We start from the raw sequence: 21,335 nt of genomic DNA, 5'->3' as shown, positions 1-21,335 counted from the left end.
TAAAAACATCAATTAACGTCTTTTGAATTAACAGTTTTTCTCTTAATGAAACATTAATTGATGGACTGGAGTGGTGTGGATTATTGTGGTGTTTTTAATCAGTTGTTTGGACTCCCGACGGCACCCATTCACTGAAGAATGACCTGAGGCTAAATCAGTTTTTAACAAATTTTCTTAACAACTATTCACATGAACTAATAACATCACGTTTCATAAAACTATTACAATAATATATGGACGTATAAGTATAAAGCAGAAGGTATAAAATGATTAAAAACTCATCCTAAAGTACATAAAGAATCAGTCTGATGAATTGCAGGGTGATCTTTATTTAAATAATTCAAATGATGCATATAAATGTTACAGAACAAGTGTTTGGTCACCGGTTTGTGAAAAAGAGGGGATTCAGTACGCCAAACCTTTTGTAAAACATCATTTGTCATGTGCAGAGAAACATCAGTGAGGTCCTTATGGAAATCCAGATGCATGTCATCAAATAACGGTCCATGTTGAGTGTATGGTAGTTCAAAAAGAGCACAAAAAACCAAACAGTAGTTGACTTTCCGTGTTCAGGTCAGCTGTGTGTAATCAGGGTTTTCTGCCTTTTTTGCGTAGGGATTGTCCTTCCCCAGAGAAAGCAATGAAGTTACTGGCTGTATCATCCTGGAGACAAGAAAATATGATTCAAATAAGAGAACTACTTTTGTGATACATAAATGTTGATCTGTTCAAACCCTAATTATTAATTGCCCTTTACGGTCACTCACTGTTTCAATTTTGCGGGGCTGCTGTCTGGAGTTACGGATGAAGGTGATTCTCCCAATTTTGAAATCATAGTTAGGAATTCCTCTGTATAAAATATAAAAAAAATAGCAATTAAACTTAAAGTTCAACTTAGACCGTGAGAATACAGGTGGCCAGTCAGTACCGTTTGATGTCACTGGGATCGAGGGGTGCTGGACTGGGCTCAATGCCTTTTTTCTTCCCATCTAGACGATTCCCAGAACCGGTAAAGGCCTGTGGAGAAAAACAGGAAGGAAAGACACAAAGATATTAGCTGAAGTGGACAAGCCTTAATTTATCAAGGTAACATTTGATTTCAAATAATGAGACTGCAGTAATGATAATCATTGTTTGACTTACTCTGAAACCCAAGTCCATCTCATAGTTACTGGGATCCGTTTCCTCTTCCTACAGCAGAACGGTAAACATGAGCGTTGAGAACAACATATGTGAATTATAATCATAATATTGTGATGTAATAGATTTCTGTTTGTCAGTACATACTGTTGGTTCTTCAGGATGCTGCATGTGTCTCTCTGGTTCTTTGTAACCAAGAGGAGCATCAAAGTCCACCTGATAGAGAAAAATTGTATAATTAAAGATACATTGAAGTATTCAGTAAATAATATAGATATTGATTTTTTTAAGTGTTCTGCTCAGCAAGGCTGCATTTATTTGATTTAAAAAATACAGTGAAATCAGTAATATTTTGAAATATTATTACAAACTGAATTAAAAAAGTAAAATGTAATTTATTCCTGTGACACAAAGCTGAATTTTCAGCACCATTACTCCAGTCTTCAGTATCACGATATTTTGGAAATCATTCTAATATGCTGAATTGCTGCTCAAGAAACATTTTTTGATTATTATAACTGTTGAAAACAGTTGTGTTACTTTGTATGTTTGTGGAAACTGATCCGTTTTTTTCTTTAATAAATGGAAAGTTCAAAAGAACAGCATTTATTTGAAATAGGAAATCTTTTCTAACAATATATATTTCCTAACTTGTCAATTTATTGCATGCTTGCTGAATAAAAGTACTAATTTATGCCTTTCAAGTCGTACTGATCCAAAACTTTTGATCAGTAATGTATATCAGGTATATGACATTTATTGCGTGCTCATATGTTATGCGAACTGTGTAAAAAAAAAAAAACGCATCCCTACATTCATGTCACACTCAATGATGGACACGGCCTTGTCTGGTTTGGTCTCCATGACACGCAACTCATAAATCTGAAAGACAGAAATTTCTAGTTTAGTGCATCAGGGTTTTTACCACATGAATTATTACACCGAGTAACAGACATAATCACCTTTTCATTATAATTGATAGCGATCACATCTCCTGTGGTCAAACAGGCGAAATTCCTCAAAGCATTCTCTAATCTGAAAAAAAAAGAAAATATTAATAAACTAGCACATTCAGATCTAGATATTAGCTGTTATAAAGCTAAAATATTTTGTGTTAAAGATGCATGTTGTTTTAGCATACACAGCTTTAGGATTTGTGATATCCAGGAAATCTGGACTTTGCGGCTGGAATTTGGAGTATGTGGCAACCATCAGATTCACGCTCTCCACCTGAACCAAACCACCCTCCTCCAACAACAAGTTCTGCATCATCTGCGGACAAAATGAAACATGATTAAAACAATACTGTGTCAAAAGAAAAGTGCTTGCAAGATCCAGTAAGAGTCGATCTGGGATATGTTTCTCAAAAGCAACTATGGTCGCAAGTTCCGTCGTTACCAATAGAGTTCAATGGACCTTACCGCCATAGTTAGCTAACAATGCTTTTGGGAAACACACTCCTGCTGTATATTTTAATACCCAGTGAGGGAGGTAACAGATGCCTTCATCTGCCACAAACTCCAGAACACCACAGTGTGTCATTCTGTCTGAATTCTTGTTGGTGAGTTTGAAAAGCATGGGGTATGTGATGTTAAGTCTGCCTGAAAAACAAACCACATATGAAATTGATATACAGGACATGATAGGAAATATGTATGTTCAAATAAATGCATGTAACTTACTCAGCTGGTCCAAAGCAGATGGGGGCATGATTACTGAAAACATGATATTTGCATTAGTTCAGTGAAATGCAACCTAAAATTTTAATGTAACACCTGTACAGTATTATAGACCATAACATACTTTTTCCTCCTTTCTCCACATCTGAGCGGTCATTGGGTCCTGCCAGCATGGATACAGAATAACACCGGTACTGGGTGGAGAAACGGTTCTGGAAAACCCGGTTCACATGGGGCTCAAACATGTTGAAGGAGAACTGATGGAGGAAGAGGACAGAAACAGTCAAAACATTTAAAGAACACACTTAATTGCATGTTTAAAAGTAGATTAAGTGTTTAATAACAAATGCAATAATGATTGCTGCACTAATGTTATTCTTTCCTTATGCTGAAATGTTTATGTATCACAAAACTCGAAATGTCATTTCAATAATAAACATCCAATCTCATTTCTGCTACAGTGACAGTGCAGCTTTCTATTGCTTTTAGCTTAGCATTAGCTAGCAAGTTCTAATAGTAATAACAATAAAAGACGTCATGCTGAAAGGCAGATTTAAAGATAGTTAAATCGATAACAAACCATATTAGCTCTTTATCTGCCTGACAGCAGAATTTCAGCAAGGATGAGAAAATACTGATGACAACTCAATAACAAACACAGCAGCTCTCCTTTCACTGGGAAGTGCGTTACGAGTGGTAGGACGTGACGCAACAAAACAACAACGCGTCGACCCAAACTGTAGCCAATCACATCTATCTTTCAAGCTTCGGTACACGCCCTATATATACATTTTGTTAAATCCATATACAATTAAAATAACTTGTAAATAACTTGTAAAACATAGATTTTTTTATTATTATTTTACATTACCGCATTTTGTACAATATTTTATTTAGCTTGGCTGTGTATCTGTATCTGATTGGACAGAAGAGCCGCTTGCTCTTGCACGCCATTGGCTAATCCATCCACCTGTCACTCTAAATCGTTATTCGATTGGTTATTTCTGCAAAGGCCGAACCAAATGTACAAGAAGCAAATTTGGCGCCAGAGACGAAACACGGAAACCCTGAGTTTAAAACAACAAGGACTTTGTCTTAAAACGTGAACGTTTTTATATATTTAAACTTTAATAGCTTGTATTTTAACATGTTTGTGACCGATATTCGAAAGGAGTTTTATGATGTGGTCGTTAATCAGGTGCGTAATATTTGTTTTTTGCTTGTGTTCGTCGTTCAAGATACAAATACTGTTAATATTTACTAAATAGATACTCGTATTTAAAAGTACAGTTAATACTATAATCATATGCTGATGTTTTTTTTATGTTTTAAAGTACATAGAATTGTTAATATGTTAATTAAAATCTTAGATGTTACTGCATTGTTGGTTTAGGTTTATAGTACAGACTCTACTTAAAGTTAAGTGCATATTCATAAACTGCTTAGACTTTCTCAAATTTGAACATGTTTTGTGTTTCTTGTTTTTATATCATTAGAGAGTGGCCCTGTTCGTGTCTCCTGATATTGATGCTTTGTGTGCCTGTAAAGTTTTGCAGGTTAGTCATGTCATAAATCCATATGCTACAGTAACAATGACAGTCAATTCATTCAGCACACGTGATACGATGTTCAGGACGCCTATAACAACATACACATGTAGAAATGCATCCAAAGGCAACATTATGATGCAATGGTGTAAAGAGGGTAATATGATTATTAATTATGTGGTGTAGGTATTCAGATATTTGTGACCCTGGACCACAAAATCAGTCATAAGAGTCCATTTTTTTAAATTGAGATTTATACATCATCTGAAAACTGAATAAATAGTTAGGATAGGACAATATTTGGCCGAGATGCAACTGTTTGAAAATCTGGAATCTGAGGATAAAAAATCTAAATATTGAGAAAATCGTCTTGAACGTTGTCCAAATGAAGTTCTTGGCAACGCATATTACTAATCAGAAATTAAGTTTTGATATATTTACTTTATGAAATGCACAACATTTCTTCATGGAATATGATCTTTACTGAATATCCTAATGATTTTTAGCATAAAAGAAAAATCATTTTGACCATTTGTGACCCTGGACCACAAAACCAGTCATAAGGGTCAATTTGAGCTTTATATATCAACTGAAAGCTGAATAAACAAGTTTTCGATTGATGTATGGTTTGTTAGGATAGGACAATATTTGGCCAAGATACGACTATTTGAATATATGGAATCTGAGGTTGCAAAAAAATCAAAATATTGAGAAAATCACCTTTAAAGTTGTCCAAATGAAGCTCCAACTAATGCATATTACTAATCAAAAATTAAGTTTTGATATATTTACAGTAGGAATTTTACTAAATATCTTCATGAAACATGATCTTTACTTAATTTCCTAATGATTTTTGGCATAAAAGAAAAATCAATAATTTTGACCTATGCAATGTATTTTTGGCTGTTGCTACAAATATACCCCAGCGACTTAAGACTGGTTTTGTGGTCCAGGGTCACATTTATGTAGTACCTGTTAGGAATCACACATGGTTGGTTGCTTAGTTTGTTTAGAGAAGTTGTTTCAATCTTTTAGATGTCATGAACTCCCAAATATGATCATCCATGTGGCCCATACAAAAATGTAAAAGGCAGCTATATATAAAGAGCTAATTAATACTGTGAAAATATTAATAACATTATAAATGTCAAATATTTGTGAAATATTTAGTGTCTATTGTGTTATGTCCTTTTTTTTTATTTTTAATTTTTTTTTTTTTTTAATTTATTTTTTTTTTACTCTTTATAGTACTAGATGTTAGATGCATGTATTTATTTTAATACATTTTTATTTGTCAGTTTATTTACTTTAATAAATATTATTTGAATCAATTATTTAGTAATTATAATCACATTTTTATTTATTTATCTAATGTTTAACTTTCTGTTATTTATTATTTGTTTAAATCAAATGAATTTATTTTAATTTATATTGATTTATTTTCATCGCTTTTCTCTGAGCTTTTCCACAGACCCCCAGCACTTTTTTGGGTTTGAAAGCCCCTGCTGTTTTGAAATTAAGCATTTCATGCAGCATTTGCTCAAAAGTGTTCAGCATTTTTAATCCTAGTGTTTGTCTATTCCATCCAGGCACTGTTTCACTGTGATCAAGTCCAGTATACACTGGTTCCCGTGGCAGGATGGCAGGATTTGGGGACTGCCTTTATGGAGCATAAAGAACAGGTACCACTTAATGCTATGCCATAAGTGCTGTCCACATTGCCATTTAAAAAAAGAAACAAAAACATCTTATATATCAACCATATAGCTTGTTATTTGGTTAATAGTCCATCTTTTGAGTCTAATCTAGAAGCAATTGTTGTTTGTATCTGTATGTTTCTTCTTCTAGTACCAGTATTTTGTTTTGATAAACTGTGGAGCAAATGTGGATCTGCTGGAGACCCTACAGCCTGAGGAAGACTCTGTTTTCTTCATCTGTGATACACACCGACCTGTTGATGTGGTGAACGTCTATAATGACACACAGGTACAAATGTTCAGCGCTTTATGCGCCATAATGTGTCCTGTTGCAAATATGTTGTTCTTAATAAATTTCTTGATTTGAACTGCGATAGATTAAGCTCCTTATTAAGCAAGATGACGACCTTGGTGTTCCGTCCTACGATGACATCTTTCGTGATGATGAGGAGGATGAAGAAAGAGATGGCGATGATTCTGGAAATGAAAGTGACGGAAGCGCAGAGCCTTCTGGGAAACGAAGGCGTTATGATGAGGCACGTTTATATTCATGTCATACATGTTATGAGTAGCTGGATTATTTATTTTATATTCAGATCCTCTGATGTATGTGTTAACTGCTTCAGGATGCATTGGAAAGGAGAATAGAGCGACAGCGGGCCAGACGGGAGTGGGAAGCTCGAAGGTCATTAATTATAAACATAATGATCACTCCAAATTACAATTGCCAGTGCTTGTGCATTTTTGTGTATTAAGTACTTTCTGAAGTGTGTTTGTGTTTGCAGGAGAGAGATTCTGTTTGACTACGAGCAGTATGAGTATCATGGAACATCAGTGAGTAACTATGATCTTGTTTTCGTATGGTCTGACATTCATGCATTAATGTCTCCGTGACAGATTTATTTGGAGATGCTTTGACTGGTTATTAGGAGTGGGCAGTGAGCCCTGATCAAAAACCTGATCAATATATCAATATCTTCTGGCTTTTTTGAATTCTGGCTTTTTACATGCAAATGTTTTTATTAAAGCTTTTTAAAAGTAAATAATGCTATTTGGGACTTATTTCTGGATTATGGCATCAGTGAAACAATTCAGAATTTGAAAATGTAGTCTTAAATTCAGTTTGATCAAGTTTCCGGCAATTAAAAAAAGACAAAGTAAATGTCATTACATAAATCTTAATTGTCATTTTAAGAGGTCTTAAATTTGGGGATGGAAAAATAGGAACTGTTATACGACCTAATGTGAATCTAATTGTAAACGGGTATGATTTAATTAAATGTGAGCATTGCTCTTGGTTTCAGAGTAGTTCACAGATGATAAATACCACATATTAATGGCAAGTGATTGCTTGTAATCTACTGTTGATAAATTATGACAGTGTTTGCTCTATAATGTTTAGATTGTAATTTGCTGTAAGTAGCTGTAAAGGTACATATTTATATCATCTTATCTTTTTGAATGAGAACCTGATAGAAAAGCATGTCTTGAGAGCTTTAACCTTGCAGATACCTTGTTTTGCAGTTGAACGTGTGCCCTGGTCTGTTTAATTAAGTAAAATAATGTGAAATCTAATCTGCATAATTTATTAATTTATTTAGTTGAGATTGTATGGGTTTGATCTGTATGGACATACGGTATTAATACAGTCTTACAATATTAAATTTCATTGTAAAAACTATGCAGATAACCTGTTTAAAACTGACATCCTTTAAAAAAAAATCTTATTGTATAATTTTGTATTGCCAAAAGAATATTTGTAAATATTTGACTTATTAAATATTTGTAAATTATTAATTTCCATATATATTCAATGTATCGCTTAGTGCTGCTGTTTACTACTTGAACTAGCAATATTTCTCTCAAAATTTGCAGCCTGTTTATTCTATTTTCAGGCAGCGCTGGTCATGTTCGAGCTGGCCTGGGTCATGTCTAAAGACACCAAAGACATGCTGTGGTGAGCTTTTTATTTTAGTTGCAGTGGGGGAAAAATTTAGGAAAAAAAAAAAGGTGTAAGATTTCTTTGCTCACAAACTACTAGTGAATTTCACAAATGTTCACAAGAAATGACAAGTAATTCATTTGAATAAGCATTCAATTAACTTGAACTTGAAATACTCTTGTAAAAATTAAAAGAACTGAAAATGAAAACTGACTCATTTGATTGGCAGGTGGAGTGTCATTGGAGTGACAGATCAATGGGTTCATGATAAAATCCCACAGTAAGAAGCTCTCTCTTACTTCGATTTGCCAATATTAACCTCTTTTCAAAACATGATTTTCCTCATGACTTAAGCAGATGTTTCATGTAACCTATGCATCTTTCTCGGACAGCATGAAATATGTGACAGACATCGCTACTCTACAACGCCACGTGTCCCGACACAACCATAAAAATGAGGATGAGGAGAACTCGCTGTCCATTGACTGCATGAGGATCACTTTTGAATACGAGTATCCTTCTCCATATGGTATTAAATTTGTCATACTGTGTCAAAACAACATGTTACAGTGTTTCATGACCTCATTACGGTGAATTTCAGCAAATATTGAACATCTTGGAAATTAATATGGTTATTTTGCATCTAATTTTGTGTAGAAAATCTTTTGTCTTTTGCATAATATTGTTTTGTTCTCTAGCAAATGAGGGTGTTTCATGCACAAAATACATAATGTATGCAGCTATATTTTAAATATTGTAAGTTGTATGTTATTCTGAACATGCATTATGAAGAGCTGTGTGTGCAATGAGTGTGTTTGACCCTTGACCCCATGTGTCAGTCTGAGGTTGGCGTTGTATCAGCACTGGTCTCTGTATGAGAGCATCTGTAACTCCTGCTACACCTCTTGCAGCTTTAAACTCTGGTCCATCAATGGACAAAAGAAACTCCAAGAGTTTCTGGCAGACATGGGGTGAGTGGACTTAATTTTCTTGCTCTTAAAAGTCCCCCCCAAAAAAAAAAAACAATTTTGGTGTTTCAGCTAAAGCATTATGGCAATTTGATCACATTTATTGCATATTTTTTCCTGGTTAATCATAGTAAAATCTTGACTGGCCTCCAATAACTTACTGTTTTTTTTTTTAAATAGCAGTAGGAATATGATAAAGATGTTTCTTTTAAAAAATATTAATCATTTATTGAGCAAAGTTCATTAACTTTGAGGTGCCCCAATGGTTTGTATTAAACAAGCAGTTCATCAAAAAATGAAAATCTGCTAAAATGTACTTGCACTCATCCATGGTGTAGATGAGTTTGTTTCTTCATGGGAGCAGATTTAAAGAAATGTAGTATTTCATCACTTGCTCACCAATGGATCCTCTGTAGTGAATGGGTGCCGTCAGAATGCGACTCTAAACAGCTGATTAAAAACATCACAATAATCCACAAGTAATCCACCACTCCAGTCCATCAAATAACATTTTGTGTAACAAAAAGCTGTGTTTTTGTAAAAAACAAATCCATCTATCTGGCTAAAATAAATGTTTTTCTATCCAAGATATTGCTTTGTCCAGTGGAAATCAGGAATCAGGAGAGAAATGTGCACAGATCAAGCACAGTTTACAAGCAAAAACAGTCCAAAACAAGCTCTAAACAAATATAAGTGTGGATTTTGATGTGTGAGACAACAGGAAATGGACTTTTTCACTGGTGGAAGTGTTGTTATGGGTTATGGACTTTAGCCAGAAGCAGTGGTTTAAAGTTAAAACGCCTTGATCTCGGATTTGTTTCTTAAAAATACGCATGAGATATTAATTGATGAACTGGAGTGGTGTGGATTATTGTGATGATTTTATCAGCTGTTTGGACTCTGATTCTGACGGCACCCATTCACTGTAGAGGATCTGTTGGTGAGCAAATGATTCAGTGCAACATATCTCCAAATCAGTTCTAATGGAGAAACAAACTCATCTACATCTTTGATGGTCTGAGAGTGAGTTAATCTTCCGCAAGTTTTCATTTTTGGTTAAACTATTTATTTATTTAATGCTCAGTAAATTTTAATTCTGGCTGTTTTACGATTTGGTACATCTAATCAGATTTTAGAGTTGAAAATGTCCTTTTAATAATTGTTTTTCCCTCAGTCTCCCACTCAAGCAGGTGCGGCAGAAGTTTAACTCCATGGATATGACAATTAAAGAGAACCTGCGTGAAGTCATCGAGGAATCAGCCAATAAATTTGGGTGAGCGCGAGTCAAATGAAAGATTACAGTTGCAGTAGCCATCTAAACAGTATGCGTTTAGTAATTTACTTTGCTTTTTCCAGTATGAAAGACATCCGTGTGCAGACGTTTGCCGTACACTTTGGCTTTAAGAACCGGTTCCTGGCCAGTGATGTAGTTCACGCTGCAAGCGCGCTGCTGGAGAACGTAGAGAAGGATGAAACACCAACGGACAACTTCATCAAAGCTCTGGACTGTCTGTCCAGGTCTGAAGCAGATATTTTAAAGTTTCAGTGTGGTTTCTTAATGTCAGTTTTTACTCAGTAATTCTCTATTTTCTCATCTGTGTCTCTGTAGGAGTAATCTGGAGCGCTTGCATTTGGGCATTGATCTGGCCAAGAAGAAACTGAAGGCCATTCAGCAGACAGTGGCAAGCTGCATTTGCACTAACCTCATACTCTCACAGGGGCCTTTCCTCTACTGTCATTTACTGGAGGTATGGATCAAATCAAGTATCTTCAAGTTTACATTTCTGGAGTGCAGCACAAATCCTCAGTGACTATACACCCTCAAAAATAGCATGGAAAAGGCCCGGTTTCACAAACTGGGTTTAGACTAAGCCAGGATTAGGCCATGGTTCAATTAGGACATTTAAGTAATTTCTGAAAACGTGCTAAGGAAAAAACCATTACTGGTGTGCATCTTGTGACAAAACAGAGGCACTGATATTTTGAGATGAGTCATTGTTTCTTTCAGATGAAACAGTTCAGACTTGCATTTTTGACTAGGATTAGGTTTAGGCTTTGTCTGTGAAACTGGGGGTTTATGTGACAACGATCTTGCCAAATTTGTAATTAATATGTATATCTGGTGTCAAAAAAAAAAAAGCTCTACTGTAAATGTTTGAAAGCAAGGAAATTAATACAGACATACATATTTGTATTGTATTTCTACTCTTGTTCTGTTGTTTCTTTTTCTTATTCTTCAATACTTTATTATGTTGCATTTGTATTATTACTATATTTACTGATTTGTTTTGACTTATTTAATAAATAACTTTTTATTATTGTTAAATATTCTTTTATAGTATGATCATAATACCATATTAATATATTTTTAATTTAGTAAAATAATAATTATGTTTAAATAAATAATTGAAATATTTATTGTTTTATTTAATCTTCCACTCAGCCCAGGGCTCATATGTTCCTCAAAACAAAATGACATGTTTGTAATGATGTTAGGGGGGAATAAATGATCATAGTTTTCATTTTGTTGTCAATAATTCTTTTATTTTAAGTTGTTGTTTTTTTCTGTTTGTAGGGAACACCAGATGTAAAGCTGTTTTCTAAACCTTTGGCTCTGACTCTTCTTTGCAAATATCTGCTCAAAGCATTCGTCTGCTCTGTAAGTATGAAATACTGTGAGCAAAAATACTGACTGAAAGAAGTAATTTAATGCAGTGTGTCTATGGAGTTTGTCAGCAGTCATGTTAAGCTGCTAGCCAAAAAAATCTTAAACCTAAGCTCATCGCAGTTCTCACACATGTTTTTTGTTAGACGAGGAACAAACGCTGTAAGATCCTTCCGTTGATAATGGCCGCTCCTCTGGATGTGGAGAAGGGAACCGTGATCGTCCTGGGAATTCCACCAGAATCAGAAACGTCCGACAAGAAAAAGTAATTTTGGTTTATACGTAGATGCTACATTCACTTTTTTTTTTTTTTTTTTAAACAATGATAAATATTAAAACTACAATAATTTTTATTTTTCCTCAAGTTTCTTTGGCCGGGCTTTTGAAAAGGCAGCTGAGAGCACCAGCTCCAGAACTCTACATGATCATTTCGACACTTCAGGTAAGTCACTGCAGCACAGCATCATGGGCCGTGATCTCACGCACCACACACGTCAACCACTAGAGGGCAGAGCAGATCAGGCCTTCTGTGATGTCCGTCTGCTCTGACCACTGCTGTGTGTGTCAAGAGTTTTAAATTAATCAAGTTGAACTCCATGAAGATGCTGCCTTGACGACTGGGGCTGCATTTACGCTGCATTTACACTGCAAGGCTTAATGCACACATTCGATCTTTGGACTGTATCCAAAGATATGACTTGTATCCAGTGTCCAATATCTGTGTTTACATTAACTTCATTGTATCATTACATTCATTGTGCAATATTAACATTTAAGTTATTTGACATGCACATGAACTGCTTATATTCACTCGTCCTGTCAGCATCTGGGTCAATTTTCCCATCGTTTCTCTCAGTTTGGTGCCAGATGCCTTCAGCTCTGCCAGGCCCCAAAACACACACACCTTCACAGATGCACATGTGTGCATTTATCAACATGCAACAACAGGTTATTTAAAGATCTCTCTCCCTCTCACTCTCTCTGCAGTTATTGAGCTAAAGATGGAGGACAGAGGGAAGTTTCTGGATGCCCTCATTACCCTGTTGTCATAAAGGCCCACTGCACGCTGAGAATGACTATCAAACTGCCCACAGAAACTCTGGACATGTATATGTGCGTGTTTTGAGTCTGCAAAGAGACTCCCTTCCACACACACCATTGCTCCACAAGTGGAATTTCACAGGCCTTGAGTAAACATGAAATTTACCGTGTTCTCAATCAGTTTGGTGCCAAATACCTTCACTGACCTTCACCTTGACGTTTATACCGTCTGCAGCCCTTCCTGAAGACTTCAGCATCACCTCAGAGATCAGCTGGTGTTTTGGTCATGTGCTGCCAGACATTGTTTGACTGTACAGGCCTAATTTAAGTGTTTTGTGTTGTCATTTAGTATGTATTTGTATTTGTTGTGTGTGTGTGTGTGTTATATATGAATTTAAATAAATGATTTTTATAATCTTTTGAATGTCTTCAGTGTGAGTTGCAATTCAGTTATGATTTCTTATTAGAATTAAGTCTTCGTTTATTATTTGTTTGTATAAGTTTTACCACAGTAAGATGATCTGTGATTTTTAGTTTTTTTTTTTTTTTTTTTGTTTTTTTTTTTTTAAATATAGCATCAGTAAAAGTTTTACCTGTATAACATGATATTTGTGAGTGAAATGGCCAAAAAAAAAAAGTAGGATGTTATTCTTTTTTTTTAATATTATATCAAAGTCAGCGCCAATAGCCTTGTGGTTAGTGCGCCGACTTATAGCACAGCTGTGCTCGCGGTGACCCAAGTTTGAATCCCGTCTCGAGGTCCTTTGCCGATCCTGTTCCCCTTTCTCTGCCCAGTACTTTCCTGTCATCTCTTTACTGTCCTGTCCGTTAAAGGCACAAAAATGCATGTGCAATGCACAATTAACATGTACTTGATAATTTAAATGATTATAAAAAGTAATATTGGATAAATGACTCTTATATAGTGTTTTCACGGCCATATTGGCAGCACTGAACATAAACAATGCCACTGAACTGAACAAAACTCGCATATTTTGCTGATTATTGCTGCTAGAAAAGGTCAGTTATTGTCATGTTTTGGGCTGTACTAACTGGTCAGACCGGGAAAAACATTTGGAGTACCAAAAAGTTTTAACAAATCAAGGAAGAAGACTACAAAAAACTGTCTGAGGAACAAAAGGCGTTTGTGGTTGGCCAAACTGAACCAGGATTTCCCAGGGCAAGAATCTTGACAACATTCTTTTTCGGTCAGGTAGATGAAATATTAGGCTAATATCTTTTAATACTGCTTGTACATATCTTTACCACCTATTAACAAGTTTGTCAAGATATTGCACCCTTTTCTGCTTATTAAGTCCTTTTCTATATAATTCAGCAGCTTCCACATGTTTTTCCGTGGTTTAAGACGGCATAAATTAACAGAACAATGTATTAAACTGTACATTAACCGTGCGATCCATGCTGTTGTTTACATCGGAGTATCGCCAGTGTGGCTGCGCATCCGGGTAACTGACCAAATCGCGAGGTAAGTGCAAACCCTCCATGTTAGCCTGAAGCAACGATTATACTTTAAAAACCTTAATGGATTTGTTTATTTGAAACCAGCAGTTTTTTACTTCACAAGACGCAAACTCATCTACATCTTGGATGGCGTGAGGGTGAGTACGTTTTAAGCAGATTTTCAAACGTCAGTTAAACCATAAGCTAGGTTTGTGCGACGATTAGGCCGCAATTCAGGCGAGATTTTTAACTTTTTCCGAAAAGAAACTAATTTTTGATTAACTTCCAGTGAATATTGATCAATTAAACCTATTTAAAGCTACTTTTATGACACTTTATGAGCTTAAGAGTCTTCCACTTCCAATATTCGTCCTGCGGTTTTCCACACGTTCCGCTGAACATCTCCATTTTGTTCCACTGCAGGAAAAAAGTCACAGTTTTGGCCAGACAGGAGAGTAATGAAATGATGACTGTTTCAATTCTGGCTGAGCTATCGTTTTAAGTTTTCATTCCTGGCGCTAAGGACAACACTACAGTCCATCAGTGAGCAACAGTAAACCCTCTCCCCTAATGAATGGGTGGATGTGTTTATGTATCATGGGTTATTATCAAAACATGACTCAACTGTTTATCTTCTTTGCCCCGTTTACTTTTTTCTCGCTCATGTTCTCACATTGTGTCCTGTACTACATTTACTCGATTGCTACTGTACATCTGCAAAATGTAATGCTAACTCTAATTGTTAGCAGTAATAATGATCCTGGCTTTCAAGTTGCTTTTTTCTCACTAAACTGCTCTGCTGGAATGTATTGCACTAGTTAGATGCACAGAAGTAGAAACACATCTCTTTTTTTGTTTAAGGTGACAGTTACAGAAAAATTATTTATGCTGAACCTTTCTGTTATTATCAACAAATGTGCTTTATTTGGTTTTGCGGCATGTAGCTGTGCTATTATTTTCTTCTCATAGTCTGTTCTTGAGCGGTTTGATCCCGTGAGGATTAGCTGTTCTGGATAACCATGAACAATAGAAGTCATCTATGTGTGGCAGTATCACACTGTGTGTGTGTGTGTGTGAGAGAGAGAGAGAGAGAGAGAGAGAGATCAGATCCTTCATCACTTTTGGGTGGGCTTCATCCATTCAGACTTTTATTACTCAGAGGTTGCTCTTTATACATCTTTCAGACTGTCTGAAAGGTGTTTTTTAAAGGAAATTAATACTTCAATTCAGCAAGGATGAATTAAACTGATCAAGAGAGACATTAAAGTAATTTATAATGTAACAAAAGACTTGTATTTCAAATAAATGCTGTTGTTTTGAACTTTCTATTTATTAAAGAAAAAATGCATCATAGGTTCCACAAAAAATGACAGCAGACCAACTGTTTGCAACACTGATAATAATTAGAAATGTTTACATATTAGAATGATTTCTGAAGGATCATGTGACACTGAAGACTGGAGTAATGATGCTGAAAATTCAGCTTTGCATCACATGAATAAATTACATTTTACAATATATTCAAATATAAAACAGGTATTTGAAATTGTAATAATATTTCACAGTATTACAGTTTTTTGCCTCTTTTTTAAACAAATAAACGCAGACCTGGTAAACAAAAGATTTAAAATTAAGGGGAAAAAAAACATGTTGCAAACCAGAAGTGTAGTTCATGGACTTCAAAGTTATTTTTTTAAGCATCATTTATGTCTCAGATGTTTCAGACAGAGACAAATAAGTGAATAGTCATCATACAGCAAGTCTAAAGAGCTAAAATGAATGTGAACAGCAGTTCAATTCATTTGAGGAGACTTGTTTAAGCTCATGTTGAGATCTCTGACTTTTGGATTGCAGACTTTGGGATCTTGGCAAATCTGCGCAGAGTTTAAGACCTTAAATCTTTTCAGAGACGTGAGATTACAGGGGTCTTTTTTCTGGAGGAACATCTGCGAAAATATAAAATAAAGATTCTTTACTGGCATCTGTGATTTAATAAAGAATCTTTAACATCCTTGGAACTTTTACATTGCATAAAAAGTAATTTATAGTGGAAAAATGTTCTTTAGATTATTAAAATGGTTCTTTTAAGAACTGTTTGAAAAGAAAAATTGTTCTTCTATGGCATGATTACCCTCTTTTGGAACCTTTTTTATATTTGAGAGGGTCAGAAGCAGGAGCACTTATTTTATTTTATTAGAAATAATTGAGATATTAAAGTAATATCTGGTGATTTTTTCTTGCAGGGGTGTGTGAGTGAACATGCTCTGAAGAATATGAGAAAAGACAGTCAAACATCCATGAAGAATCCCACAGCAGCCAATTAAAACGCTGCCCAACTGAGAAGACAATTTCCTCTGGGTGAGTCAGTGTGTGTGTGTGTGTGTCGAGTCCATGCTCTCTTAAATTAGGGGAATTTTGTTCCTTTTGTTGTAATGAAAAGCTGGAAATCTCAAATCTCTCTTGAAGAAGAAAATCAGACATCTAAAGCAGAATAAAGCCGTCTCTCATAACCGCGACTGTGTCCGTAAGCTGGTGTCGCAGCAGGAGGTCAAACTCTCGTTCAGTCCAATTTACCTTCAACCTACAAACATTCCATATTTCATTAAGAACATTCCAGAACCATTCCCAGACATTCCGGAACCCGCAGGGTTCAGTCACCGCTGCCACTCAGTGTTCCCATAGGAGAGAACAATCACAATTGAGATTTAGCATATCTATTGTTGATATTGTAAGATATTTCTCCTGAGAAAAGTAAAATATCCCATCTGTTTCCTTCAGAGTTTTCAGACGAGATCTCAGCAGTGTCTCAAAACTGTGCTCAGAATTTAAGATCCCAAAGTCTGTGATCAAAATCCAGAAATCTCAGTATAGGAACTCAAATATTGCTGTTTAAATTCTAAAAGAAAATGATCTGACCTGATACATTAATTTTTAGCATTTTTTGTAGTATCATTTATATATTATTATAGTATTTATTGATACTTTAAATAGCTTTTTTTACATTTCCATTTTAAATAAAATTTTAGTGATTGTTTTATGATTTTGTCATTTATTTGTTTCAGATTTTTTATATAGCTTTAATGTTTATTGCTTGTTTTCATCACAGGATAATTGCAATTTTTTTTTTTTTTTTTTTTTTTTTTTTTTAATTCAGATTTTTCTTTCTCACTTTTTTTGAGTTTACTTTTTTGTGAGGTTTTAAATTTCGTTCTCACAATTCAGTTTTTTTGTTTCCACCATGGAATAAAAAATAAAATAACTGAAACTTTTTATCTCATAATTCAGACTTTTTTCACTCAGATTTGGGAATTTAATATCATATAAATTTGCAATCTTGCAATTCTAGGAAAAAATTTAGAATTGAATTCTAAATATAAATTCGGAATTGTGAGAGAGAATTCTTTTTCTTAAAATTCTCAAAATTCTATCTTTTATTATTCTGTATTTATATCGTGCAATTCTGTTTTTTTTTAAAGAACTGCAAGAAAAAAAAAGTAAGAGAAAAAAGTTGCAATTACCTTTATTTTTTTATTTTCTGGTGGAAAATAGGCTTCAATATTTTTTTAGGTAGATGCTGAAACAACAGTTCTAATTTCTGTTTAATTTTTTTTTTTATTTAATTTTTTTTAACTAATATTCATAGTTAATTTTATTTCAGCTTTCAGGTATCAAAAACCAATTAATAGTTTTAGTTAACAATAACACCACTGACAACTACTGAGTCATCTGCGTTTTTGTTTCTTTTAAGAAAGTGTAATAACTAATTGTACATCTTTGCAATTTATTAAGTGCAAACTAACCAGTATGGTCACCTGAGGTGCATGCTAATAATATCATATGTGAAGAGGACCAACGTTGATACTTACATAAACCAAAACTGAGCAACTTCTGTGAAAATAAAATGTCCTCATTTTTGCACAGGACCTACTGACTTGTTGCACGTTTCCGTGCGTCATTTTCCCTTTGATTATGATGACACTCCTGTGTTTAAAGCATAATTAGCCACTCAAAAACACATCATCATGCCCCTCCTCATTAACTTCCTTCCTGTTTCCTGTCCATCTGACCTTTGAACAGGAAGTCTGATGATTCTGTTGGTCTGTAACAGTTCGGCATCATAATCGACCTCACATGAACACACACAAACACTCTTGAGCATGTTCTTGCACAGTGTTTGAAGGAATCACAAGCTTTAAAAGATGAACAAGGTCATTTTTTACCATTAAAGGTCAGTTTGGGGTCAGCAAGAAAGATATTAATACTTTCATTCAGCAAGGATGCATTAAATTGATCCAAAGTGACAGGAAAGACATTTATGTACATAATGCACATAGATGAACAGTCCTGTTGTTTTGGACTTTCTATTCATCAAAGAGTCTTAAAAATAAAATCACTGTTTTCAACATTGATAATAATCAGAAATGTTTCTTGAGCAGGATTTAGCATATTAAAAAAGATTTCTGAAGGATCATCTGACAATGAGTAATGATGCTGAAAATTCAGCTTTGCATCACTGGAGTAAATTATATTTAGAAAGCTATTCAAATAGAAAACAGTTATTTTAAATTGTAATAATATTTATGGTATTTTTATCATATTATAACAGCCTTGGTGAGCAGAAGAAACTTCTTTCAAAAACATTCAAAAATCTTAGCGGATTATTTGATTGACAGCGAGAGTGTGGACGGTGACTAATCCGTTTTAGAGAGTGTGAGTCAGGGTGAGAGGTTGTTCACGACGAACCGTCACCGTGGCGATGGTGAGGTTGATGACATCACAACTGGCCAGTCATGGGAAGCTGTAAATGACACCTGACCTTTGGAGAGCAGAGGTCAGCGCAGGCGTCATGAGAACCTGTCGCACCTCTGTGTGTGTGACAGAAGGAGAAAGCGTGAACATGACTGTGTGTTTACACCATCACGTGGTGGATGCATTAACAGAATGTTCCAGGTTACAAATATCTTAAAGGGATAGTTCATCCCAAAATTATTTAATCATTATCGTGTTGTTCCAAACCTGTATGAGTTTGTTTCTTCTGTTGAACACAAAAGAAGATATTTTGAAGAATGTGGATAATGAAACAGTTGCCGGTAGCCACTGACTACAAGCACTATGCAAGTCAATGGGGACCAATGTTCTTCAAAATAAAAAGTGAAATAAAAAATATCTGCTTCTGACAAGGCAATGTTGGCTCAACCAATGGCGTGAATTTGGAGGCGGGACTATCTATTGTTCAACCAATGGAATGTTAATGTTGTTTGAAAACAGTTACTATTTCTGCAGTTCTGTTTTGTGACACAGAAGTTAAATGACAAAGCTTTAAAACAACTTGATGTAATCTAATTATTAGTTAAATGTTTACATAAACATGTACATTTTCCAACAAAAGCACCACCTTTTTGTGTATCTTTTTTTTTTAGAAACATTATTAAACTTTGTTTTTATTTTATTTATTTATTTATTTTTTTTCTTTATTTTCTTACTTTTTAATTTATTTAACCCCCTGGCTGTACTTTTGTGATTTTTTTTTTTCTAAATATATATATTTATATATATATTTAACTTTATTTGATCAGTTAATTGAGGCCTACGTTTTCTACTTTTTTATAGAATTCTTTTAATACATTTTTCTTTCTTTTCTTTTAATACATCAATAATTTGTATTGATTTTTTATTTATTTTGAGTAAAGAAAACTTTTTATATCAGTTTTTTATTATAATCTTTTTTTCTGATTTAGCAAGTATTGCAAAGTAAACACCTGAGATTTTATTATTTTTATTTATTTATTTTGTGTAAAGTAAACCTATGGATGTTTATATGCATTTTTCAGATTTTATCTATTTTTTTAGAATTTAGATATTATTATCAACTAAAAATCTGATAAATTATTTATGAATGAATTATTATTATTGTATTTGTGTAAAGAAAACCTATGGATTTTTATGTGCATTTTTCAGATTGTATCTGTTTTTTGGAACTGAGATATTATTACAAACTAAAAATCAAAGAAATTATTTATACATTTATTATTGTTATTTTGTGTAAAGAAACATTATGGATTTTTTAATGTAATTTTTCTAATGTATATTTGTATATTTGGACTTGTTTTTCTTTATTTTCTTTCTTTTTTATTTATTTAACCCTCTGGCTGCGACTGTAATCAAAAAGCAATCTAATGCAGTTATTATTTATATATATATATATATATATATATATATATTTATATATATTTATATACAAGTTATATATGTAACTTTGAAAATGTTGAGGCTACTTGAAATTTTTACTAGAACTAAAAAGAAAATTAAAAACAATTAAAAAAAATTGAAATAAAATAAAAGTTGACTGGATAAAAAATAATGTTTTTATTAAATAATGTTTTAACTTGTTGCCAAGGCAACTTTTCTCATTTTTTAGTTAAGTGTAATCTGCTCTACAAAAATATCTTAAATAAATAAATGAATAAATAAATACATAAATAAATAAAATCTGAAATACAAATGAATAAAAACTATTAAGACACATAAAACAACTACTAAAAATGACAAAAAACTTTAATTAAAATGAAAAAGAAAACTATTTTTCAAATATAAATAAAAACAATAAAGTTCGTAGTATCTTAGTGGTACTAAAATAGCGATGTGGTGTAAAATTTGGAACTATAATCATTGTTTATTAGTTTACAATAAGATGATTTCTATATGTGAGATTTGTTTGTTTATGTCAGTATATGTGTAGGGTGAGAGGTTGTTCTTTCTTGGCATTCTTGTCCCCCATTTCTGTCTCTCTCTCCCCCATCCATGTCTTGGAATGTCTGCCGACGGGTCTTCCATTGTCCTCATCCATATGGCCACATTATGGGGTCCTGTCACCAGGCAACTGCAGGTTCTTTTGCGGTTGCCATGGTGAAGATTCTTTAATGACGTCGTCGCTGCCCCCATGCGCCTCTCTTCATTATGGATGGAAGGTCCTTTTAAAAAGTCTGGCACCTCCCCCGAGTACCCACCCAAAACACACACACTCGCGCACGCACACACACTCGTTACTCGGCCTCGTAACCTCCTTAGCTTCCAAAGGGTGACTGGAACTAACAATCCCACAATGGCGGCTGAAAGAGCTGGTGTGGATATTCATACAGGCTCTATTGTGTTCGAGACTGAGAGAGGAGGGTCGGGGGAAGCAGTGCTGTTAACA

At 34.2% G+C, this 21,335-nt stretch overlaps 2 protein-coding genes across 2 annotated transcripts; one reads left to right on the top strand and one right to left on the bottom strand.

The window, feature by feature from the left end:
* Nucleotides 1-309: 309 nt before the first annotated feature.
* Nucleotides 310-3,551, bottom strand: ufd1l (ubiquitin recognition factor in ER associated degradation 1). The gene is made up of 12 exons (XM_051117930.1): nucleotides 3,400-3,551; nucleotides 2,944-3,076; nucleotides 2,823-2,855; nucleotides 2,620-2,741; nucleotides 2,282-2,412; nucleotides 2,103-2,175; nucleotides 1,954-2,022; nucleotides 1,288-1,356; nucleotides 1,144-1,191; nucleotides 929-1,017; nucleotides 768-849; nucleotides 310-663 (listed from the first exon to the last, which is right to left on the bottom strand). Exons 1-12 carry the CDS (start codon nucleotides 3,400-3,402, stop codon nucleotides 589-591), a joined length of 927 nt encoding a protein of 308 aa, XP_050973887.1. The 5' UTR covers nucleotides 3,403-3,551; the 3' UTR covers nucleotides 310-588.
* Nucleotides 3,552-3,844: 293 nt separating this feature from the next.
* On the top strand, nucleotides 3,845-13,061 carry cdc45 (CDC45 cell division cycle 45 homolog (S. cerevisiae)). The gene is made up of 18 exons (XM_051117917.1): nucleotides 3,845-4,017; nucleotides 4,316-4,375; nucleotides 5,956-6,048; nucleotides 6,215-6,352; nucleotides 6,441-6,599; nucleotides 6,690-6,748; nucleotides 6,849-6,897; nucleotides 7,959-8,020; nucleotides 8,235-8,285; nucleotides 8,398-8,517; nucleotides 8,845-8,976; nucleotides 10,148-10,246; nucleotides 10,330-10,491; nucleotides 10,583-10,721; nucleotides 11,549-11,632; nucleotides 11,785-11,903; nucleotides 12,004-12,080; nucleotides 12,626-13,061. Exons 1-18 carry the CDS (start codon nucleotides 3,967-3,969, stop codon nucleotides 12,688-12,690), a joined length of 1,719 nt encoding a protein of 572 aa, XP_050973874.1. The 5' UTR covers nucleotides 3,845-3,966; the 3' UTR covers nucleotides 12,691-13,061.
* Nucleotides 13,062-21,335: the final 8,274 nt, after the last annotated feature.

This window comes from Labeo rohita, chromosome 8, assembly GCF_022985175.1.
Source record: "Labeo rohita strain BAU-BD-2019 chromosome 8, IGBB_LRoh.1.0, whole genome shotgun sequence".
NCBI lineage: Eukaryota > Metazoa > Chordata > Actinopteri > Cypriniformes > Cyprinidae > Labeo > Labeo rohita.
Note: the sequence above shows the minus strand (reverse complement) of the source record. Positions and strands in the feature narration are given on the sequence as shown.

Coding starts and splice junctions, on each gene's coding strand:
- ufd1l (XM_051117930.1), bottom strand. Junction 2,742..2,822: donor ATCTGCTTTGGACCAGCTGA/GTAAGTTACATG, acceptor TTTGTTTTTCAG/GCAGACTTAACATCACATAC. Junction 1,018..1,143: donor AGATGGACTTGGGTTTCAGA/GTAAGTCAAACA, acceptor TTTTCTCCACAG/GCCTTTACCGGTTCTGGGAA.
- cdc45 (XM_051117917.1), top strand. CDS start 3,967: ATGTTTGTGACCGATATTCGAAAGGAGTTTTATGATGTGGTCGTTAAT. Junction 10,722..11,548: donor TCTACTGTCATTTACTGGAG/GTATGGATCAAA, acceptor TTCTGTTTGTAG/GGAACACCAGATGTAAAGCT. Junction 11,904..12,003: donor GAAACGTCCGACAAGAAAAA/GTAATTTTGGTT, acceptor TTTTTCCTCAAG/TTTCTTTGGCCGGGCTTTTG.